General features: G+C 40.8%; 1 protein-coding gene across 1 annotated transcript in view; it reads right to left on the reverse strand.

The window, feature by feature from the left end:
• Positions 1 to 16,820, reverse strand: part of BMPR2 (bone morphogenetic protein receptor type 2) — a 200,808-nt gene extending 183,988 nt beyond the window's left edge. Inside the window, exon 1 of the mRNA XM_082657900.1 lies at positions 16,386 to 16,820. Coding sequence (XP_082514026.1) covers positions 16,386 to 16,461 — 76 coding nt within the window. The 5' untranslated portion in view covers positions 16,462 to 16,820. The remainder of the gene's footprint in view (positions 1 to 16,385) is intronic.
• Positions 16,821 to 26,307: the final 9,487 nt, after the last annotated feature.

A 26,307-nucleotide genomic window follows, 5' to 3' on the forward strand; every position in this document is an offset into this window, starting at 1 on the left:
CTACTGAAGCCCGCATGCCTAGAGCCCGTGCTCCACAACAAGAGAAGCCACCACAATGAAAAGCCCACGCACCGCAACAAAGAGTAGCCCCCGCTCGCCGCAACTAGAGAAAGCCCACGCACAACAACAAAGACCCAACACAGCCAAAAAAGAAAAAGAAAAAGGGCAGAAAATGTGAACAGACATGTTTCCCAGAAGGAAATAGAGATGGCCAAAAGGTACATGAAAAGATGCTCAAAATCGCTAATCATCGGGGAAATGCAAATCAAGACTACAATGAGGTATCACCTCACACCTGTCAGAATGAACACAAACAACAAATGTTAGGGAGGATGTGGAGAAAAGGGAACCCTCGTACACTGCTGTTGGGAATGTAAATTGGTACAGCCGCTGTGGAAAACAGTATGGAGGTTTCTCAAAACACTAAAAATAGAACTGTCACATGATCCAGCAATTCCATTCCTCAGTATATATCTGAAAAAAACAAAAACACTAATTCAAAAAGACACATGAACCCCAATATCATAGCATTATTTACAATTGCCAAGACACAGAAGCAACCTAAGTGTCCATCAACAGATAAATGGATAAAGAAGATATAGTACATATATACAATGAAATACTTCCCAGATATTGTATTTTAATATCTACAAATTAAAATAGTTAACTGTAAAACTTCTGCTGCTGAAGTATCAGATTAGGAAAATAGACTCTGCCAGTTATATCAGGTCTTCTGGCAGTTAGCTGTAAAATCTTTACCCCATTTAAATTCTACCCTAATTCTGCCCCCCATTATTATGTTGCCTTATGGAGTTTTCACTCTACTACAAAAAAAAAAAAAAATCATTGGTCAAACTCTGTTATTGCTCATAATTTAAGGTCAGTTTAGGAAAAAACTGATGAGACATTAGAGACTGCAGTCATGCCAACTTTATTCTGGAGTCCAAGTATGAAAACTAGCAGCCTCTAATATTATTTGAAAGTAACCAAAAATGAAAAACAGTTACCCTGGCCAAAAACTATTCGGGATATATGAATAAGCACTTCCTTGTGATAATGGGGGGGAAAGAAGAATATCAACAAAAAACAACAAAAATCTCAAAGTGAAATACTGAATATGTGCCTATGTGGGAAAAGAAAGATTACATGTACTTTAAATGAGAATACAAATGAGATATGACCCAAGTCTTCAAACATTGCAATAATCTTTTTAAGAACAGGACAAACAGGAAAGTCCTGATCTACAAGGGCCGTATGACCAGGAATTATTCTTATAGTCTGTATTCTCTGCATCATGAAGGGAGTCCAGGGAGATGGACTCTAGCCCTATTCTTTGAATTATTTTGAGGCAAAATACTTCCCATGTTTACATTTTTTTCCAATAAATGAAAAATACAGATAATACTAATACATATTTGTAGCGCTTACTGAAAATATTAAGTAACAGATCTCTAAAATAAACATTTGAAGGAAACAGATTTTTAAAACTAATTCAACTGTACATTCTAAACCCAAGAAATAGTCCTTGCTATTTAAAAAACAGTATATCACAGAAGGAGGTGTGTAATGATACCAAAATGCTATTTGACATTACCAGGGAGAAAAATCCAACCTGCCACCTCCCTTGTCCATCTTGACTACCACAGCTGCCTAACCAGGCTTCCTATTTCTCCTTGGCTCCTCTCTAATCCTTCTCCACATACAAGCCAAAGTCACCACTGAAAAATGAAAATTAGATAATGAATTTACTCTGTTTAAAATCTTTCAACAGCATTCCCCATTTTCCTAAACTAAAATTTAAACTCTTCATCTTTCTACCATGGCCTAAAAGGCCCCACAAGATTTGGCTCCTGCTTGCCTATCTAACCCCGTCATGCATCTCTCTCCCTAAGTTACTATAGGCCACACCAGTCTCCTTTTTGATCCTGTAAAATACCAAGCTCTTTCCCACCTTCCAGCCTTTGTGCTTTCTGTTCCTCTTCCTGCAATTATTCACAAATCTGCCTCATTTTAATTCTTCAGATGTCACCTTGTAAGGAAGGCTCCACTGACCACCTTAACCCTCTAACACCTTAACCCCGTGACATTTATCATAATCTCTATCTTGTGCATTTATGTATTTACTTCTTATTTATGATCTGTCTTCTCAACAAGTAAGTGCCATTAGAGGCAGAAATCCAGATGCCTTGTTCATGGTTACAAGATACTATATTCTCTTAACCTAACCTAATCTTCATAAATACAACATGTATAAGCTAGATTACAGAATGCAAGGTCTCCTGCATATTTTGCTCAACATCTCCTTTCAACACTACTAAACAGTGTTCAAATGCCAGAAGACATGAGAAAACCATAAGAATATTCAAAAATCAGCAGGTGAATATTTTATCTTGGCTCATTTCAGGAGTGTTACAAACGTGCCTTCTCCTTAAACTTATGATGTCTTTAAACTTATTTTAACAGTTGCCCTATAGAAAAGCACTAGGCTGGGTTGCCTCCCTGGATGGCTAAATGGCCTCCCTGCCTCATTCATTAAGTGTACTTGGCAACATAAGAGGCATTACAGCATATAATTTGCTTCACATATAGCCCTTTTATTTTAGTAGCCAGGTTTTTTTCACACGTAATTAGAAAAGAGCTGAATGAATCATTTCCCCAAAAACAATGTAAAGAAAATCTCTAAAGATGCAATATGAATTTTGAATTTAAATTATCGATACTTTTCTCTCTAGAAATGTCATCATAAAACATTAAAACCAGAGAATCATTTTCTCTTTACTACTGTAATCTGCTTAAACAAAATTATAGATCAAATGTTCTTAGGTTTAGTGAAACATGGTATTTTTTAGGGGACATGTTACTCATTAACACTCCCACCCTTAGTATACTAAAGATTTAAAGTATCAATAAAACTTTCTTGCTCAAGAAAACTATAAGGCACTCCTATCAAGGAAATATATTGAATCTATTAAAAAGCAAAACAAAATCAAGCATACAATACCTCTGATGAATCATTGAATATATATCATATAATACATTACCTAAGGGTTAAAATGGGGCTTCTTTTCCTATATCTCTTTTTTTTTTTAATAAATTTATTTATTTTATTTATTTTTGGCTGCACTGGGTCTTAGTTGCTGCGCACGGGCTTTCTCTAGTTGCAGTGAGCGTAGGCTACTCTTCGTTGCAGTGCGCGGGCTTCTCATTGCGGTGGCTTCTCTTGTTGCGGAGCACAGGCTCTAGGCGCACGGGCTTCAGTAGTTCTGGCTCGTGGGCTCTAGAGCGCAGGCTCAGTAATTGTGGCACACGAGTTTAGTTACTCCGTGGCATGTGGGATCTTCCCAGACCAGGGCTCAAACCCGTGTCCCCTGCACTGGGAGGTGGACCCTCAAGCACTGTGCCACCAGGGAAGCCCCCTATATCTCTTTATGACAGCCTCTGCTTTCTTTTACTACTTGCTTTTCATTTTAAATGTTTCCTCTTACCTGATTTAAATTTCGTCGTCAAACAAAGCAAACGTAGCTAGACACCCCAAAAACTCCAACTGTCAAGAATGAAAGTAGGGCTTCCCTGGTGACACAGCGGTTAAGAATCTGCCTGCCAATGCAGGGGACATGGGTTCGAGCCCTGGCCCGGGAAGATCCCACATGCCACGGAGCAACTAAGCCTGTGCGCTGCAACTACTGAAGCCCGCACACCTAGAGCCTGTGCTCCGCAACAAGAGGAGCCACTGCAATGAGAAGCCCACGCACCACAATGAAGGGTAGCCCCCACTCGCCGCAACTAGAGGAAGCCCGCATGCAGCAACAAAGACCCAACACAGCCAAAAATTAATTAATTAATTAATTTTTTAAAAGAATGAAAGTAGTAGGAGTAATGTGGCTGGGAAATGCAACCCTAAACAGTATCAGTGAGCTCTTACATGTGTCTCTCTCTTCTGGATTGCTACTTTGATCGCTACCTCCTTAATCATCTATACTCCCCTCACAACACTTTCCCCACAAAGGATTATAAACCATTATTAGCCAGATCTCAAGTCTTCAGAGCTCAGTACAGCACTTAAGCCAATCTTAAATAAGACAGAATATATATGCCCCAAATAACCTCAGCCTTCATCTCCACCCCACCACCATGGGCTCAGTAGGATGACCGTCAACCAAATATAAAATTCAGTGGCCACAGGAATGAGAGAGGACTACTCAGGCTGCTGAATCTTCCCCTCCTCTTTTTTGTACAGTGTAGCCCACTTGACTGGGCCTCTCAGCCTCTGTCCCTGCTCCTTACAGTTGGCTCACACCTATGTTTACCACACATTTGGTCACTGTGCCTTGGCCACCTGGCTGCTCTTCTAAAGAGTACCACCATTATAAGACGAATTCCCTTAGCCCAACCACAAAGGAACTGTGAGCTCTATGCCATGCCTTTCCAGCCACAATGACTTATCCACTGCCCAATTATTACTATCCTTCTTGTTACTGCCTACATGCATTCTGTATACCTTACTTCAAATATGGATTTTTTTAACCCAGCCAGTAGTTGAGCATACACCATTGTATTTGTGCTCTTCTCCTATAATAGGGTAAGTCTGTCAATACTGGGACAGTGATCCATACTTCTTCCATACCCTAACACAGTTGGCGTATTCATATTCAATGAATACCTTTTATTACACAACTAGTGTGAAGATAATCTATCCTAATTTTATTATTTTACGGAGAACAATCCACAGAATTTCAAAGTTGAAAGGCAGCTCAGTGTGATCAATTCTCTCTTAAAAATGAAAAAGTCTTGAGAGGAAATATGGTTAAGAGCAGAGACTTTCAGAAATCATGAAAACCTTGGCTTGAATTCCAGTTCTGCCATTTTCTAAGTGGAAGGCTTTGGGTGATATATTTAACCTCTGTGCAACTGTTTCCTTATCTATGAAAAAAATATCTATTTCAGCAAAGCTGATACAAGGATTCTATGAAATAAAGGATAAGGATTCTGTGAAATAAAGTTAAAAACTTAGCATGCCTGTCATATAGAGGTATTCAGTAAATAACTCAATAAGTAATAAGTGGGCTTCCCTGGTGGCGCAGCAGTTGGGAATCCGCCTGCCAATGCAGGGGACACGGGTTCGGGCTCTGGTCCAGGAAGATCCCATATGCCGCGGAGCAACTACTGAGACTTTGCTCTAGACCCCGCGAGCCACAACTACTGAAGCCTGCGCACCTAGAGCCCGTGCTCTGCAACGGGAGAAGCCACCGCAATGAGAAGCTCGTGCACCGCAATGAAGAGTAGCCCCCGCTCGCCACAACTAGAGAAAGACCGCACACAGCAACAAAGACCCAACACAGCCATAAATAAATAAATAAATAAATTTATTTTTAAAAAAGTAATAAGTTATTATTAGGAGTATATACCATCAAACAAAGCACTTAATCTCTGTTTATCTGCTTCCTTAATCCTAAAGTAGGAAAAATATCTACCTATTTTGATAGAGAAAAACATGTTAAAAACACTCTGCATTGTACTTGACACACAATTGGCACTCATAAAGAGGGACAATATGGTTATTAAACAATAGCTATTTTACGTTGTTACTCTCAGTAGCATCTACTATAATTCTTTGTATCTAAGTATTACTTTTTTTTTCCTTTTTGGCCGTGCCTCGTGGCATGTTAGTTCCCCAAACAGGGTTTGAACCAGCGCCCCCTGCAGTGGGTGCACAGAGTCCCAACCACTGGACCACCAGGGAGGTCCCAAGTATTACTTTATTAATGTCACATTTTTTTTGGTAAATCTTTTATACAACAGGTTCTTTTAAACAATAATGAAATATTCATTAGCTACAGAAGTTCACTTCTTCTCCAACACAATTCTCAAGATAATTACTGAGGACGTGACTCAGTTGAATCTCACAGGAATCTCTCTCCAAACACCTTAACTAGATGTTATCTTTTAAACAACAAATTCTATAATAAGTGACCTAAATAAGTAAAATGGGCTGAAAAGATTTCAGGACTCAGTTCACTTAAGTGACAGGATGATAAATGCAACCCACAGTAATTTTAGTACTTCTGACTGTATTAACTTCCTTCTGATATTGTCATTTAATTGTTCAGAGTTTTCTTTTCACATATAATTCTTTGCTTTAAGTAATAGCTCCCAAACTTTCCAGTATCAAAGCTACTGTTTAAAAATGTCTGAATTCACAAACCTAGAAGAGCTTACACAAAGAATAGTATGCTGCTTTCTAGCATACACCAATACAGAAATAAAAGGCAAGGGCAATAAGGCCAGACCAAGCTGCAGCGGTTTGGGTGGAGAACACAGACAATAAAAGAGGAAATTAAGTAAATTACTTTTTCTCCCTTCTCCCTCAGACTACCCCCAACTCTGTCCCTTTACCTTTTGCTACCACTATTCTTTCCTACATCTGTACTACTCCTATGAAATATGACCACTAGAATGGAAAACTAGGATGACAAAAGTATTTCACTTAGTGCTATGTATTTCCACACACCAGCTGCAAAGAAAAGAACAGGTTCTAACTCAAACTTGTTCTGAATACATTAAATGAATATAAATGCTCAGGCATTTTAAGCCATTGATATTAGTCATATTATTTACTTATTTGATGCTCCCTCAACTTTTATAAGTTAGAAACCCAAACAACCAGGGTTCTTAGAAATTTTTAAATTAAAATAATAGGTAAGACTCTAAATGAGAGCTAAAATGTCTGGGTCCCAATGCTCAGGCATTTTAAGCAATTGATATTAGTCACCTATTTACCATAACAAGCAAAAAATCTATTATGACAAGTTAGCAGAAGTACATTTTATATATTCCAAATTAACTGCCCCTAAATGATGCTTTTCACTACCCAAACAGGACACTTTCTCTACTTGGAATTTAGTGATTAAAAGACAATTTGCCGGGCTTCCCTGGTGGCGCAGTGGTTGAGAGTCTGCCTGCCGATGCAGGGGACATGGGTTCGTGACCCGGTCTGGGAAGATCCCACATGCTGCGGAGTGTGAGCCATGGCCGCCGAGCCTGTGCGTCCGGAGCCTGTGCTCTGCAACAGGAGAGGCCACAACAGTGAGAGACCGCGTACCACAAAATAAATAAATAAATAAAATAAAATAAAATAAAATTAAAAAAAAAAAAAAAAAAAAAAAAAGACAATTTGCCTATATAAGAAGCAGTAGAGTGCAGCAGTTTAGAGCATGAGCTGCCTGTGTCTATATTCCCCCTCTATCACTTATTAGCTATGTTGCCATGGGCAAGTTTCTTAATTTTTCTGTGCCTAAAACTCCTCATCTGTAAATGGGGATAATACATAAGAGAATCTACCTTCTTATTATTATTGAGTTAATATATGTACAACACAAAGAATATTTCCAGGTGGTTTAAATTATCTATACGTTAAAAAAAAAAAAACCTATAGACTCATCTACTGTAAGACAGAATAAAGGCTTTTCTAAGGTAACACAAAACCCAGACGTCAAAAAGGAAAAGATAAACAATTCTAATTGCATAAAATCATTTTTTTATATTAATATCACCTTCAAACCAATAAGAAAAAGAAACAAATCACAGGGCTTCCCTGGTGGTTCAGTGGTTGAGAGTCCGCGTGCCGATGCAGGGGACACAGGTTCGTGCCCCGGTCCGGGAAGATCCCACATACCGCGGAGCGGCTAGGCCCGTGAGCCATGGCCGCTGAGCCTGCGCGTCCGGAGCCTGTGCTCCGCAACGGGAGAGACCACAACAGTGAGAGGCCCGCGTACCGCAAAAAAAAAAAAAAGAAGAAACAAATCATTAGGAAAATTAATCTGATACCTGAACAGGTAATTGAGAGAAATGCAAGTGGCCAGTAAGCATACAAAAAGAAGCTTGGCTTCACTAATAATTAAAGCACTGCAAACTGAAACAAAATACAATGCTTTTGCTTTGGCAAAAATTGAAAACATTGATATTATACAATATTTGGAAAAGGTATAAGAAAATGGAAATTCTGATATACTACTGGTGGAAATGAAAACTAGTACCATCTTTTGTGGGGAAATTTGAAAATTCATATCAAAATTTTAAAATGTGCAAACTTTCAACAAATGATTTTACTTCCAGAACTATCCTGCATGAATAATCACAAAAATCTGTGTATTACATAGTACGTAATGACTCTACCTTGTCTAAAAAAACAAACTCTAGTTATACCCAGATGTTTATTTATCGTACATACAAAAAGAAAGTATGAAAGATTAAACACCAAACTACTAACAATGGTTACATCTAGGGAATGGGATTATAGAAAAAGTAAAGAGGGAATGGGTCTTTTTATTTTCTATACTTCATTATCACCTAAAATTTTTTTTAATGATTCTGTGTTACAACTTTAGGATTCTAAAAAACAAAGATTCTTGTAAAGAAATAAAGTCTAGAAGCAAAAACAAGTCTTAAAATACAAAGCAAAGTCAATACAAGTTTATCTTACTACTTCCTACAGTCACTATTGGTGCTGTTTCCCAAATTCCTTTTGCAGATACTTGGAAAGATCACATTTCCTAGAGGTTGGGAGAGACCATGAGACTAAATAGTGAGTCTTCTACTTATACTACTTATTAGTAGTATAAGTAGAAGTAGAAGCAGCCTATTAGCCGCTTAGTGTACAAATCTGACTTAGTACAAATCCAAGAGTACTGTCTTGCTCTTAAAAGGACTTAGCAAGAATCAGTAAAACTGAATTTCTCGGGCTTCCCTGGTGGCGCAGTGGTTGAGAGTCTGCCTGCCGATGCAGGGGACATGGGTTCGTGCCCCAGTCCGGGAAGATCCCACATGCCGTGGAGCGGCTAGGCCCGTGAGCCATGGCCGCTGAGCCTGCGGGTCTGGAGCCTGTGCTCCACAACGGGAGAGGCCACACACAGCAGTGAGAGTCCTGTGAACCGCAAAAGCAAAACAAAACAAAACAAAACAATTTCTCATAAATCTAAGTAAATGGACAAAATAATGATTCCTAGAGAAGTGCTGGATAAATGGAAAAAGTTGGTGATAAAGGCTAAAGTGAATTTAGTTTAACATTCTTGATAACATTTCATCAAGCTAACACACTGGTTTAGCAAAAGGAAAAAATAATTAAATATCCCAGAAAAGTTATCCCCCACAAAAAAAACTCTGTTTCCATAAGTAACATGAATAAATTCATTTTCTGACATTATTTGACTGTTCTTAATCTTGCCTTTCTTGTCACCATGATATGGCCCTTTGGGTAGTAACTAAATATAAAAAGTTACTCTTCACACTAGACTGGCCCCTAGGGGTTCTAATCACTAACAACAGATGGAAACACAAAATTTATCCTCCACTAAGTATGTCATCATCTCTCTTCTGATCTAACTGGTGTTCCTTTCCAAAACTTAAGCTTTGAATCTTCTATGAAAATTTTTACTATCCACCAACATTTGAATGCTATACTCCAAACCAAAACTGAAAATAATCTGCTGTCATTTATAGCAAAATAAGAAATCATAACTAAGAAGTAGTTCAGTCTAGGCAATTATTCCTGAATGATTAAAATGCCAGATTTTCAGATGCTTGAAGTATTCCAAGTATTTTATACGTGCAGGCTAACACTATATATATTACATTAATGCTTTGCTTTGAAGGTATAATAGACTTCATTTACTCATCTGTAAAATAAGGAAAAAATAATAGTAGTGATCAGTCTATTTAGAGGATAATGAGATAACACAGTAAATACGTAAGGCATTTAGTGGATATAGTAAAGGCTTAAGAAATATTCATGTCTCCTCCCTTACTCCCCCAATACAGATTTACTCACTAACTGTAGCCACTATCAAATTATATAAAGTATCTTAAATCTAACCTCTTTTAAAATATTTGATTTTCTGAATTTTTACTTCTTTGTAAAGTTAAAAGCAAATATAAGTTGAACAAGACAGAGGTCAGCAGATACAGCCATAAGTAGTAGGGGCCAGATTGTGTAGGATATTTTAAATGATTTGTGACTGAGTGAGTTTCTGAGATTCTGATTGTGATTCTGAGTGACATGGAGAGGCATCAGAGAGTTTTAAACAGAAAAAAGTGATGATCTGACTTAAGTCTGAGAAGGGTGACTAAGGATACTATACTGAAAAGTTAATGTAATAAAGCAAAAGTGTTAGAGAAAACAAAAGTTACTGAAAAGCTACAAGTGAGAGAAGATGGCTTTTAGATTAACATGGTAGCAGTGGAGGTTGTAAGTAGTCAGACTAGATATATTTTGAAGGTAGAGTCAAGAATTTTTTCTATCAGACTGGATGTGAGTGTGTAAAAAAAAAAATGAAGAGACAGGATATATTCAATTTTGGGCCTCAACAACTAGAATGACAGAACTGCCATTTGCTGAGTTGGGTAAGACTACAGGAGGAACAGGCCTACAGAAGAAGCTCAGGAGTTCAGTTTTGGATACGCTAAGTTTGAGATGACTATCAGACATCTAAGTAGAGATGCAGAATACTTACTCAGCTGGCTACACGCAACTTTATTTCAAGGAAAGAAGTTTAGGATGGAAATAAATTTGAAACTTTTCAGCCTCTAGATGTTATTTTTAAAGCCATGAAACTGGATGAGATCACCAAAGGAGTAAGTGTAGACAGAGAAAAGGACCAAGGACTGAGTCCTGGCACAACAAACCATTTAGAGGTGAGGGACATAAGGAAGAACTATCAAAGGAGATAGAGAGGCAGAAGGAAAACCAAGAGTGTGGTATCTTAGAACACAAATGAAGCAAGTGTTTCAAGGAGGAAAAAAAAATGATCAAACTGAGTCATGCTGCTGATAGATCAAGATGAGAATACAGAAATAAACCAAAACACAAGAAGGACATATGCACAAAATATTCAATATGGTACTCTTTATCAAGAGAAGAAAACCAAGACAAGCTAAACATCTCCTAACAGGAATCAAGTAAATACTAACAAATACACTCAATGGAATATTACACAGTTACTGTTTGTGACATATTATTCCATGTTTAAAAGTTTGAAATGTAGAGACTTCCCTGGTGGTCCAATGGTTAAGACTCCATACTCCCAATGCAGGGGGCACGGATTCGATCCCTGGTTGGGGAACTAAGACCCCACATGCCACATGGCATGGTCCAAAAAACAGTCTGAAATATAATTAATAAATTATACAATCACACCAACACAAAAATATACACAACTTTATTTAAAAGTTAAAAGTAAATACACCAAAATAAAATACAGTGTTGGAGTTATGGGATTAACAGTATTTTCTCTTTACTTTTCAAAGAAAAACAAAAATACAAAAACAAAGCTTTCCCTAAAAGGTTGGCCTAGAGTGTCTATTACAATTATATAGCTTGGTTCATAGACTGTTCTTGTCTACAAAGGCAAAGACTGAAGAAAGATCAATAATGTTGGGAAAAGTCAACTATTTCCTCATTTAAATGAAAGAACTAGGGGTTTGGATTATTGGATACATACACATATATACATATATGCAAATGACACACTGTGTCCTTTGTTCAGTCATGTTTTGCTCTAAATCACGCTATTTTGCACTTAAATTGCTGGGACAGAATGAAAGTATATTATTAAGTATATTTTTGACACTGAAATTTTAAAGGGAAAACTGTCTTGAAAGATAAACGAGAAGACCTTCTGGCGTTAACAAATTGAAATTTCTCATTGCCATCTGCATCTAGCCTTCCAGATACAGATGAGGAATTGCCAGAAAGAGATATGTGTGCATACGATCCTTCTATTCCCCCAAACATCCAGCTCCATCTAAAACTATTATGGCCAATACCTCTGGCACAATACTTTATCATGTTCCATAATTCTTCCATCAAGTCCACAGTCAACACTTTTTTTTTTCACAGTCAACACTTTTAAGGTGAGAATGATTACACTAATTTTGTATTATAGCTTGATAATATGTGTAATGAAGTTTAAGTGTTACTTAATATGCTCAAGGCAAGGTTGATGGACAGTGTTGGACACTGGGACTCTAGGTATGTATGTAAACTTTTACATTAGCTCTTCTGGTAGTAATTCCCCTAACATCTTATTGCTACGTAACTTGACATATCATACAGACTCTTAAAGGCACGCCATAGTAGAAAACTTGTACCTTACATCTACCAGTTCCTTACAAAGAATTTCTTTAAAGAGAATCTATTTGAGGGGACTTCCCTGGTGGCGCAGTGGTTAAGATCCGCCTGCCAATGCAGAGGACATGGGTTTGAACCCTGGTCCAGGAAGATTCCACATGCCGTGGAGCAACTAACCCCGTGCACCACAACTACTGAGCCTGTGCTCTAGAACCTGCGAGCCACAACTACTGAGCCCACGTGCCACAACTACTGAAGCCCATGCATCTAGAGCCTGTGCTTCGCAACAAAGAAAAGCCACCGCAATGAGAAGCCCGCACACTGCAACGAAGAGTAGCCCCCCCCCTGCTCGCCGCAGCTAGAGAGAAAACCCACACGCAGCAACAAAGACCCAACGCAGCCAAAAATAAATAAATAAATTTATTTTTTAAAAAAAGAATGAAATAACACCACTTGCAGCAACTTGGATAGACCTAGAGGTTATCATACTAACTGAAGTAAGTCAGAAAGAGAAAGACAAATATATGATGACACTTACACGTGGAATATGAAATAGGATGCAAATGAACTTTGTTACAAAACAGAAACAGACTCATAGAAAACTTATGGTTACCAAGAGGAAAGGCAGTGGGGGAGGGATAAATTAGGAGTTTGGGATTAGCAGACACAAATTACTATATATAAAATAGATAAACAACAAGGTCCTACTGTATAGCACAGGAACTATATTCAATATTCTGTAATAAACCATAATGGAAAAGAATATGAAAAAGAATGCATATTGTATAACTGAATCACTTTGCTGTACAACAAAAACTAACGCAACATTGTAAATTAACTATACTTCAGTTAAAAAAAAAGTGATATGGCCAGTTATAAAATTAACTGATTTATACTGACTTCACTCTGTACCTTTTATAGTTAGAATTTACCCACCAGAGACCAATATTCAACTTCTTCTCCTTCACTGTTAAAGAAAGTTGGCCTTTAATGAAGGAAAGCTAGAATAAACATCTCTCCCCACATTTCACACACACACTAATACCAATACCACCACTACAGCAACCCACATGTCACGATAGCTTTTGTAGACAATGTGTGTGTTCCTGAAGAGATGTATGTAAAACTGAAATCCAGTCAAGTGAATTATTTCAAATGCAGGAAGAATCAACTGACATTGACTAGGTAGAATCAGCTGACATGGGTGACAACTGAGCCATGGACACATGTGAGCCAGCCAAGGAGAAAAACGTTTATGACATGATGCAGGACGCTGAATTCCTTCAGTGTCCTGGAGAAGCTTCCAGGTAGGGATCCCAATGAGACCATTCGAAATACCATGGGCTCCCTGGCCTCCCAGGCCAAGAAGGATGCCAAGAAGGACAAGAAGGATGAACACAAGAACTAAGACTGGAGGGAAAAGAGTAGCTAAGTCTGCTCATTGGGCAGCACATGGTGGGGCAGGATATAGGATTAGATATGTTATCTGTAACCACTACAACCTAAATAAAAAGCTTGGCAACCTTTTTTTTTCAAAAAAAAATTTTTTTAAACAGAAGCTGACCTTTAAATTAAGTATTACATTATATTGTATCCTTTTATTAAAATTAAGAATTCATGGGACTTCCCTGGTGGTCCAGTGGGTAAGACTCCCTGCTCCCAATGCAGGGGGCCCAGGTTCGATGCCTGGTCTGGGAACTAGATCCCGCATGCCACAATGAAGATCTCACGTGCTGCAACTAAGACCCAGCGCAGCCTAAATAAATAAATAAATATTTAAAAAAAAAAAAAGAACAAGTTCAGCTTCATGCCCCTGTTCCAGACCATAAAAAAAAAAAAGAAATCATTTATAAACCAAACAAGCACATATTTTTTATAAATTCTAATTTTTGCATACTAACTGTTCTTAGAATTAAGGAATCCAAGAACTAAATAGAGTAAGTGGGAAAGAGGGACTCAAAAGATATAGAGGATTATCCACGACCCCATAGAGAGATGTGATATCAGTCTTCCAGTATTATTTTCCCGTTCAGCTGTACCATTTGCACATGTCTAGTTATATCACTGCATCTATATAACCCAAATTCACACAAGCCCTCTCTAGCCACCTTGCACTTAATGAAACTGCTCTAGCCACTCCAATATTAGGCAAAGTCTTACACATTTAGAACCATGACATTTGCGCGACCAGTGCTGTACCAAGATCCTGTCAAGGGTCCTTGCTTCTTTTCGAAGGCTAATCTGGTGAAGACACTAACTCTCTCATGTTCCCAATTAGAGTGAGAAGTTGCTGTCATCATTAATGTGATAGGTAAGGGAACAGACTGTAATTCTAGCTCCACAATTTACTGACTGTGTGGTGAGTTATCTAAACTCTCTATACTTCACTCACTCTATAAAAGGAGCATAACTGAACCTGGAGTAAAGAACTGTCATGAGAATCAAATGAGAAAATACATGTAAAGCTATTAGGACAGTTGCTGGCGCAGAGCAAATACTCAATAAATACTATTATTATTATTGTTACAGCTCTGAAATCCAATTTCACAAATTTTGGCATCTGGTGCTATGTAACAGTAAAGAAAAAGATGGCTAAAATCACTTTTAAACAGTGATTACTTTAATCCATCCCTTTTAAGGGCCATTATTCTAATATTTTATTTACCAAATAGATATCAAGTTTATTTTTAAGTCAATTGTTCTTTCTCTTATTTTATCAGTTCTGATCACAAAATGATAAGCCTGTCAACAATAAATGAGAATCTATGTTCTAAAAAGGTCAAGAATAACAAAGAACACTAACAAGTCTAACTCTGAGATTTCTCCTCTTAGAATGACTGCTTGAACTTAACGCCTTTTACTCTCTTCATATTTTACAGGGACCACATGGCTTACTACTAGAGAACTTAGATAGCTAACAGAATATAAAGAACTCCAGAGAAAAATCATTCACTTTTACCCCAAAATGAATTGTGATGATTAAGAATATTAAAATATAAGTGTCAAAATACATTCAATTCAGAAGTTCAAATTATGTTAACACAACTATCACAAACATAATAGACATTAATCAACAATATCTAAAGCACAAAAGAAAGTTCAAAAACTGTTTCAGTATCTTCCCAATGCAGACTTTTTAAATGGAAATAAACACTGTCCGTGTCTAACATTGCAATGAAAAATTTACTGAAAGTGAATATTACACTTATGAAGAAAAAATAACTGGAAAGGTGTTATGTTGCCCTTTATTCATTTTTCGATGTATAATCTATTTGGCCATCCTAAACCAAATTTAAGAATTATATGTATGATTCACTCCCCAAAATTTCTAAAAGCAAATCACCAAAAGACTGCTTGAAAAGCAACTGCAAATGAAACGAGGTTTTTCCTAAGGTGTCTGAGAACTAAAATCAAAATATTCTAAGCAAAGGATGCCTACCATTTCCCTTTAAGCTTCAGTAAAATGTCAAAAGAACTTTCAGGACTCAAATCTCCTAGAAGTCTGATGTGAGGTCAAAGTTGTCTCAATGACAGGAAAGTCAATAGATGCCAGATGACTAAGTGAAAAGCTACCAAAAATACTTCTAAGCCCAGCAGTAATTCCAAAAGCATATAAAATACGACTGTCCAGATTGAAAAGATGAAAATATTATTACTAACATACTTCGGAACAAAATAATACTAACGATAATAACAATTAACAATATTGTACAGCATACTAAGCATCTCACAGTTCTGCCTTCCTCAACATTTATTTATTCAATTCATTCGGGAACATTTTGGAATAATGAAAGTAATATGGATTCTCAAAGAGTGATCTACATCTAAAAATAAGGTTCAAGTATACGTTCTACAGTTGATGTTCTTTTTACTGTAAGCCAAATCCGCTTCTTTATATTAGAAAAAAAATCTACAGGTCTGTTTCCAAAGATCTCATAATAGACAGTGTTCACTGGTGATTAAAATGTTATTTTTAATCCTTGCATTACCTCACAGCTAAAAATGTTAAGATACCACACCCAATGTGTCTTCCCCCCCCCCCGGCGCCGGTGGGATGAAGTGGTGGGGAATACGAGGTGCGGGGATTCGAAACTACACGTCAACGTGAAAGGTTAGTTCCCTGGAAGGACTGGGAAAGGCGCGCAGGTACCGGGCGATCGGCGGCCGCGTTGCGACAGGCGAGCGCAGGCCTCGGCCTCTGCAGGCTCCCTCCCCCGCCAACCACAGGAGAAGTGGCCCGGACGCGCCACCCGGGGCTACTCACCGGCCGCAGCGCTGACCAGCAGGACGGTCCACAGCAGCGAGGGCACCCGCCGGGGCCGCCGCAGCGACGAAGTCATCCCTGGGCCAGCCAAGAAGCAGGAGAGCAGAGAAAAGAAATACGGAAAGTGAACGAGGGCGGAGAAACGCGGCCGGGAGGCTAGTCCTCGCTCTCGTCGGTCTTATCCGGCCCGTATTACAATGCAGTTTGAAAGGACAAATGGCAGATGAGAGGACCGAGCTGCAGAGCTTTCATTCCGCTGCCGAAATTTCCTTCATTTCTCTCCCTTGCGGCTGCGGGTGTTCATTCGCCCAGGACAGGGTGCCTCGGCCCCCCAAAGTGAAGGCATGTCTGTGGGGAGAAGCAGGGAGACAAGAAGAAAGCCCCGCAGTTATTTCCCTCGTAGTTTCACGATATCAAAAAAATATCCAGGTCTGGGAGAAAACATATCCAGGGTGCCGAGGGGTGGGGAGCGGGGATTCGAGGGGCGCCGAGGATCAGCACAAGTTCCCGACTGCCGGGAAGGGCGAAACCGGGCGGGGGGCGGCGGCGCCCGGCGGCCCGAGGCGCATCGCCTGTGCTCCGGCAGGGCAAGGTTCCTTTTAAGTTTCGCTTCGGTGCTTCCCTTACTCCGATTTCGAGCAAAGCAAATCCTCTTCCTCAACTGGATCGAAAAAGGTGCTGGCCTCCATGGACAAACCCACGGCCTTCACGCCTTCGCGGAACAATCCTACGAGGGTCCGGCAGGTCCCGGCGGGAGGGCTGAGGGGCGGTGGGAAGCGGGGGAGGGGAGGGGTCCTCAGGCTGGGCCCCGAGCTCCCCGAGACAGCGGGCGGAGGGGAGGTGCCGGGAGGCTGCCCTTTCTAGCCCTCCCGGGTGCGCTCCTCTCTCTCTCTCTCTTTTATTGCTGCCGCTCCATCTTGCCTGAGGTAAATTCCACTGTGAAAGCCTTGTCTTCTCCCGTCAAAGGCTCCTCTGAGCGAATCACAACCCCCCCCTCCCGAGGAAGCCGCCGCCGCCGCCGCCGCCTCCTAGCTTTCCCGCAGCTCTAGGCTCCGGGCGGAGCTCGGGCGTCGCGGGCCGAGGGTGGGGGGCGGCGGGAGGGCGGATGTAGGTGGCTGGGGAGGGGGTGGGCAGCAAGGCGGCAGACACCCCGCGCCCCTCCGGGAAGCACTTCCAGCGGCTCCGGGCAGACCAGACACAAAGGGGGGAGTCGCCGCAGCTGCCAGTCTGCGGCGCTCCCGGTCACCGGAGTCGCCCCGCCTCCGCCGCCGCCCCCGCCTCCTCCTCAGTCTCCGGCTCTTCCCGGCCCAGTCTGTCTCGGGCCCGTGGTGCAGCGCGGGCGTCGGCCGCAGCGGCGGCGGCGGCGGCGGCGGCGGCTGCAGCGGCGCGACGAAGCCGCACTGCGCCTGCGCGCTCGCGGCCCCGCCCGGCCCCGCCCCTCACTCCAGGGCTAACTGAGGCGGACTCCGCGGCCCTAGCGCAGCCGCTGAGGGCAGAGCACGGCGGGGCCGGCAGCCCGCAATGGACAGCACTGGCCTTTCTTCTTCACACTCACACACACCTACCAGACGTCCACGCTTGGGATTTGCGTGCTTGAGAGAGGGCGGCCGCATGTATTGTCCAGCCTTTGGCAAACTCTTCCGAGCTCGGTGATTCAGCCTCTGACTCCTCTGGGACTCGAGTAAAGCCTCGAAGGACAGAACAACCCCCTTTGTTTCTTGGGGCCCGCGCCTGCCTGTCCGTAGCCCAAAGAATTGGGAAGGACCCACCTTTCGCAGAACCGGAGACCTTGGCCTCCTTGGGCTACCCTCACTGACTCAAACAAAAGCCAGAATTTGGAAAGACCACCCCCCTATATTGATATTTTTGCTCTAATCGGTGTCCTGCTTCCCTCAAGCACCCATTACCGTAACCCTCCTTAGCTAAAGGAGTACTGAACATTTGAAAGGATGCAAAGCCAGAAAGAACTCATTCTTTTACAATTGTATTCGCTGTCCCGCTGTCTGTGCATATCTGTCTAAGCAGCGCTGTTTCCACTTCGAGGGTGGGCCTTTATTCACAAAGGCTGGGGGCCTTAGGGGCTTTTTAGGGCATTTGAAAGGAAATTTGCGGTGAGGAGTCGCCGCGTCAAGGTAAAGAGTGGGGTTGGGTCTACGCATCCGAGGAAAAGAGCAGGTCTTGCTGGTACAGAAGCTTCCTTTGAATCTGGAGAGGATCTGTTTAGTAGGGGTTTTTTTGAATTGCAAAACCCCAAGCAACCACGATTGGGGAAGGGAATCCTTCCCACCTCCCCCACCCCCGCCCTGAAGCTCTTACACACTCCTGAGGGATCTGGTCGACTTGGGTGGGATTTTGCTGGGGGAAGAGGGAGAAGGTGACGTGCTTGGCGCCATGATCATCGGAAGTCTGGGTTTAATTCTTAGCTGCGAGGTGGAAAATCTGCGTGGGAGGGCGATCTTAGAGGTGAAGTCTAGCCTTCCCTTCTCCTTCTAAGCAGAAGGGTTATTCTGAAGACTGGTTTCGCTGGTCTTTCATTGTGGCTAAGGGCAGTTCAAAGATACCTTCAAATATACAGTCCTGAAGTCATACTCTTTGCTTGCTTATTCAAGTCCCCTTTTATCTCTTTATCTGAACTTGATGTAAATAAATCTTCACATTCCTTACACTAGTTGCTGTTATCATACTAAATATCTTATAGGGGTTGTGGTAATACCAGCTCAGAATTCTCAGACTCTTTTTAGTGGAAATATTTTTATACTGTTTACCCTTCAGGCAGAGAGAAGTTTTTCTTTGTAGTAAAATCCCTTAAAAAGAAAAAAAAAAAAGCATATACTTTGATTCACTAGCTTTATTACTATATGTATATATATTTTTTAATTTTATTTTATTTTTATTTTTTTGCCCAAAAGGCCCAAAATAAGGAACTGGTATTGTTTTACCATTTGACTTTCAAGAAATAAGAGCTAGCACTCAGAGCAATAGGATTTAAGTATGTTAGAGGTGTAGAAAGTTTATTAATTGGTAGTATACTGTTTTTCTTTCTCAAATTGGGATTAAGTACTTGATTACTCATTTTTTATTTGCATAAAAATTTTCCTAAGAAGTACCCTTAGACATATAAATGTATAAGTTATATAGAAAAGAAGAAAGGGTCCTAGGAAATTCATATGAAAAAAATTATGCCACCAACTTAGTATGAATAATTAGTAGACAACTAGATATACAACCCTCTTCCCTCTTCTGTTGTTCCTTGTGTCAATCAACTTAAAAAAATGCACAACGTGAGAGTTGCCAGTTAAGTTTTATTTGGGGCAAAATGAGAACTGCAGCCCGGGAGATAGCATCCCAGATAGCTCTGAGAAACTGCTCCAAAGAGGCAGGGAGAAAGGTCAGTATATATGTGATTTTGGTGAAGGGGGCATACATGTAATCAAGCCCATATTTTTTTTTTTAAGCCCATATTTTTTTTACAGAAGGTTTCTGCTATTCACAAGGAGCAGTCGTCACCATGAAGGATTTTAGTGTTTTTCTAGATATGACTAGATATAAGAATTGGGCTCATAAAATCGTCTCCTGAAAATAACAATCTGAAGACCCATTCTGCCAGTTTTTCCCAGAGCACAGAGAACCTCATTTCTGCTCTCCACCCTGAACTCCTTTCAGGGGGTGTTGAAAATCAGCAGCTGCAGAAGCACCTGATTTAATCCTTGTAGCGGTAGATGGCAAGTGCCAATGGCGAGTGCCAGTTTGTAGTTGACACTTGTAATAGCTCATCTGGGACATGGCTGTTCACTCACTATGAGAAAGAACATCAGAGAAAAACTAGAACTTGGCAATCAATCTGTCCAATAAGACAAGACAGACAATAAAAGTCAAACTATGGTGAGAACAAAGGATTGGCAGGGCAGGCAAGTTTGTTATCTGTACTAGTTAGGATAAACTGGGTTGTAACAAACTTCTCAGCAGCTTATTGCAACAAAGGTTTAGTTCTCACGTTGTATGTTTGATACAAGTCATTAGGAAGCCCATCACAAATGGGGTTCACTGGAAAACAGACCCTGAAACAGATTTGCATCTAGGAGGTTTTGGGGTAGTGTTCTCAAGAACAATCTCTGGAGACTGTGGGTCACAAGATTGAGCAGAGGGAGAAGTTGAACTGCAGCACAGTTACAAAATTGAGGCTTCAGCCAGTTCTGCAGGGAGCTCTGGCATTAGGATGGCCATTCAACATTGTCTTAAATTGAGTCAGGGGCTAGGTCTTTATACCCTTACGTCAACCCATCATTGGACGAGGGCTGCATCCAGGGAAGGGAGGTGCTCCTTGGGTGAGAGGGCTCTCTTTAGCCAAGAGCAACCCCTCCAGAAAGGGACCCAGTTGAGAGCTGTCAGCCACCAATATTTCCAGCAGTTGGGAGACGTGGTGTTTCAGTCCTAAAGAGTGGATCTTGGAACTCAGTACAACATCCACTACATGGACTCTGCTCATTGTAGTCACTGAAGTCCCCAGACTGTTGGAGGCTTCACTGAGATACATGCTTTCAAGATTGCCACAATAGGGATCATAAATTTTAATTGCTAGTCTACAGTGTCTTGCTCTAGCCATTAAAATGCTTCCACCCACACTTTATTGGCCAAAGAAGTGACATGGCTAAACCTGACCTCAAGAGAAAAGGGAAATGTAATTCTATCCCACGTGACTAGAAGTAGGAGGACATGAAAATTTGTGAACAACTTTAATAACTACATGGTGCCCAAAGGAAAGTCAATCCCCAGTACTCTAATCACCAAAAGCCCAACAAGTAGTATAGGAGGGTTTTCTAACATACGAGGAAAACTTTGGTGTAAGAAACTGGGAAATGGGGGGAGCAACACAGAAATCCAGGTGAACAGACCAAGAGCATCTCGAAGACTGATGGATCTTCACTAGGTGGTACGGCTCCTCATGGATTATATCTTTCCTCTGAGGTGGAAGACTTGCAAAAGCAAAGTAAGGCCCTGATTTTAGGAGGGAACTGGCAGTAGATTATTAGAACAAGCATTGGAATAAGGACCAAGTCAAAAACCCTATTATGTACTCTGAGGACTAATAGGAGTTGCCTGGGCTCAGAGATAATGAATACATTTAAGAACAAAGCCTATCATCATAAAGCGGTGGTGTCGAAGAAAAACAATACAGATGCCCAGAAGTTAGCACTGGAACACCCTTCAGGGTCCAGTAACAGAAGGCAACTTAAAGCTGCTTAGGGGCTTCCCTGGTGGCACCGTGGTTGAGAGTCCGCCTGCCGATGCAGGGGACACAGGTTCGTGCCCCGGTCCAGGAAGATCTCACATGCCGCAGAGCGGCTGGGCCCGTGAGCCATGGCCGCTGAGCCTGCGCGTCTGGAGCCTGTGCTCTGCAACGGGAGAGGCCACAACAGTGAGAGGCCCGCGTACCGCAAAAAAAAAAAAAAAAAAGATCTGCTTAGAAACTTTAGGATTTAACCTTTAGGATTTAACTGAGTTATGGGACATGGCATTACCTCCTTTTGTAAGATTAAGTTGTAGTTGTAGGGAGAGGGGAAAACCCTGATGTGAAGTATAAGGAAAGTTAAATTGGAGACTGACACCACCCCCCTCATCCTCTGGACCTAAAAGCAAACTTAAGTCTCTCTCTTTCTGAAATAAGCAAAGTTTCTAAAACAAAACAAAATAAACAAACAAAAACCTTTGCTTTTGGAACCTAGATCTTTGTCCCATCTCCTTCCTTCTCTTTTTATATAACTTTTGAAATTTTAGTTAGCCTAGCTTCTGGGGTAACCCTTCCCTTTAAGAACAAAATAGAATCATCTGAACCTCCCATCCTGAATGACTCACAGCAGGAGAACACAGCCTTTCCCTAAGCATGTGAAAGATCCCAATCCTAGAGGAGGAGGACTTACATTTTCCACAGATTTACCTGATTTGGTCTGGACTTCTCTACTGACACCTTGTAAGAGCTTTTCCTTGCAAATGCAAGACGCTGAGCTCTGCTTTCCTCCAAAGAGTAGCAACAGGACCCCTCCTTTATTCTCTAAGCTACACTAAAATATGGTTAAAATTTTTGCTAAGGCTTAGAATTTCTTTAAAAAATAAGTTTCACATAATAAAAGAAATCTTAAAACAGGATATCAGATCTCCTGGCTCCCTGTAGTCCTTGAACCACATCAATACCTGCCCAGTGGATTCACTTCTCCCTTTGAAAGGAGTATTCCTTAGCCTATAGCCACTAGCCATGTTTCTAGGATCCAGTCCTGTCCTCTCCCTGCATCCAGCTGAAGTTCATCCACTCATCCCCCCATCCATCCTTTCATTCTTTCATTTATATAATCAATAAATGTTTATTGTTTATTGAACTATGTGCCATTCACTAGTCTAGATATAATGATATAGAAAGGAACAAGGGAGCCAAGTTCCTTCCTCTCATGCTCTCATGGCACTTACCTGTGTTTGTTTTCTATTGCTGTTTAAAAAGTTAACACAAACCTAGCAATTCAAAATCACACATATTTGTTATCTCACAGTTTCCATGGATCAAGAGTCCAGGCACGACTTAGCTGGGTCCTCTGCTCGGAATCTCTCGAGGTTGCAATCAAGGTGTCAGCCAAGCTGTGTTCTCATCCAAAGGCTTCTCTGGGGAAGAATCTCCTTTTAGGCTCATTCAGATGTTGACTGTCTGCCAAGGGTTGCTCTCAGCTCCTAGAGGCCTCTACAGTTTCTCGCCATGTGGCCTTCTCCATAACTGTTCTCACAACATAGTGGCGTATTCATTTGAGCCAACAGGGAGAGTCTCTCTTGCTCCAATCGGCTAAGACTGAGTTGTATATAACATAACATAATCATGGGGGGTGGCATCCCATCACCTTTGCCTTATTCTCTTGATTAGAAGCAAGTCATAGTTTCCATCATTCTCCAAGGGAAGGGATTTTACAAGGATGTGAATGATTGGGGGGTCACCTTAGATTACGTTTACCACATTACCTTTTAGCAAGGAGAGACAATATGAGAGGGAGAGCTATTCTACCTTAAAAGAACTTACCAGGGAAGGCTTGTTTGAGGAAGTATCACTTGACCTGGGATTTGAATGATGAAAAGGATTCTATCAGAATGATCTCTGCTAGGCAGAGATCTGGTAGAAGAGCCTTTTTGGCTTAGGAAACAAGCAAAAGCCCTGAACTAGTTAAGACAATCTTGGTATGTCTGATGAATGAAAAGGGGGACTGTTTATTGGAGCATAGGAGACATAGTTAGAGAGGTAGGCATGCCCCACATCATACAAGGTTAATAGGCCATAGTAAAGGTGTAGATAATTTGCCTATTTGTTCTCAGTTCCACTCCCTTCCCTTCTCTTCTTTGTTCAGAGACTGACTCCTACAAACGAAATTTCCAAGACTCCCTTGCCTACTGGCTTCCAGTTAGGTTCAGCCAATGGGAAGTACAAAACTAAGTCCAAGCTCCTCTCATTCATTCCTTTGTTCAGCAAGTATTTATTGTCTACTGTGCTCCAGGCTCTGTACTGTGCTACTTTGGATACATTAAGCAAAGCGGTCAAAGCCTCTGCTCTCAGGAGCTCTATGCTACCAAAGAATTTACAGTTCCTCAAACACACCTTTATGCCTTTACACTTGAACTTATATCTGCCAAGAATGCCCTTTCCCCCCGATTGTCTTATTAATTTTTGCCCACCATACAACATCCAGGTCAGACAGTACTACCTCTAAGAGGATTCCCCTGACCCCAAATCCCAAACAGAAATAATTATTCCCTCTTTGTGTTACCTCTATATCTTTTATAAGCTTCTAATGTTGCACTTGTCAGGCTGCGTTCTGATTACTTGCTTTCATTTTCTCCCCTACTAGATTGTAAGCAGCATAAAAAGAGGGATGATCTCTTATTTATCACTCTATCCCCAGCAACAAGTACAGTAACTAGCACAGAATAGGTTCTCAATAAAGATTGTTGAAAAAAACAAACAAAAAGAAAAAAGAAGATCGTTGGAAAAAAAAGAACAGCTATGAAATTCTAGGACTCTTCCCTAAGGATATAGTCAGAAAGGCAAACAAAGACATCTATCACATTTTTTTTTTTTTTTTTGGCTATACTGCATGGCTTGTGGGATTTTAGTTCCCTGACCAGGGATGGAACACTGGTCCTCGGCAGTGTGAGCACGGAGTCCTAACCACTGGACGGCCAGGGAACTCCCTGTCATGTTATTTATAGTAGTAACAAGTTGAAAATAATTCAAATATCCAACAATAAAGGAACAGTTGGGTAAATTATGACATAAAAAGAATGGAATACTATAGAGCTATTAAAATGGTACTTACAAAAAATAATTAATGGCATGAGGACATGACCATGATACAGTGTTAAATTGGGAAATCAGAATGTTAAATGTAAATAATATATTATCTCAACTGTATGTATATAAGATTCTCTGTATAATTCTCTGTATAAATACATACTATTGGGACTTCCCTGGTGGCGCAGTGGTTAAGAATCTGCCTGTCAATTCAGGGGACACGGGTTCGAGCCCTGGTCCGGGAAGATCCCACATGCCACAGAGCAACTAAGCCCATGTACCACAACTACTGAGCCTGTGCTCTAAAGCCCACGAGCCACAACTACTGAGCCTGCGTGCCATAACTACTGAAGCCCGCGCTCCTAGAGCCCGTGCTCCGCAGTAAGAGAAGCCACTGCAATGAGAAGCCCGCACGCCGCAAGGAAGAGTAGCCCCTGTTCCCTGCAACTAGAGAAAGCCCCGCGCGCAGCAACGAAGACCCAGCACAGCCAAAACTTAATTAATTTAAAAAATAATACACACACACAGAAGAGCTATTTAAAAAAATACATACTATCTATTGAAGAATAGACATCAAAACAAAATTGTTGTCTCTGTATGAATAATTTTTTCCTTTTTTATACCTTTAAATATTTTCAATAATAAACATGCAAGGGACTTCCCTTGTGGTCCAGTGGTTAAGACTCTGCGCTCCCAATGCAGGGGTCCCAGGTTTGATCCCTGATCAGGGAACTAGATCCCACATGCATGCCACAACAAATATCCCGAGTGCTGCAACTAAGACCGGGCACAGCCAAATAAATAAATAAAAATAAATATTAAAAAATAATAAACATGCAAGGCCTTTAAAATCAGAAAAATGGTTTGCTATATTTAAAACAACTGTTTTGGGGACTTTGCTGGTGGTCCAGTGGTTAAGACTCCACGCTCCCAATGCAGCGGGCCCAAGTTCAATCCCTGGTCAGGGAACTAGATTCCACATGCATGCTGCACTAAGAGTCCACATACCACAGTGAAGATCCTGCACTCTGCAATGAAGACCCACGTGCAGAAACTAAGAAACTAAGACCTGGTGCAGCCAAATAAATAAATAAAAATTAAAAAATACAGTTATGAACGATGTCTATACGGTGCCTGAATTCCAAAATTTTTGTTTTTTCAATAGAGGCATTTTCCTTTATTAAATTTTAGGTACCTCGACCTACCCCATATTAATCTCATAATCATGTATACCTTTGGTATGAGTTAGTTGATAACATAATTTCCTTCTAACAGTTAATCTAGAAAACATCTTTCGGAGGAAAAAGAATATGAGGATATTGATCGTTTGGGTTTGCGAGTTGTCCAAAAGGAAACCAGATATTGAAAGAGGAAGGAAGCTTAGAGACACGATTACTACGTAAATTTGTCTGGGTTGGCCATGTCTATGGAAGGTATTATACATGATCCTTATTTTATTTTCACACACACTTCCAAAAAAGCAATTACTCAAATGTATATACAAAAGAGGAGCAAACACTGAACTCATATCTCCCAACTCAGTCCAGGGTTCATACCCTTAATCTTGTTTTTTTTTCTTTAGTTTTAAAAAATTATTTATTTATT

Source organism: Grampus griseus (genome assembly GCF_964374135.1).
Source record: "Grampus griseus genome assembly, chromosome: 7".
NCBI lineage: Eukaryota > Metazoa > Chordata > Mammalia > Artiodactyla > Delphinidae > Grampus > Grampus griseus.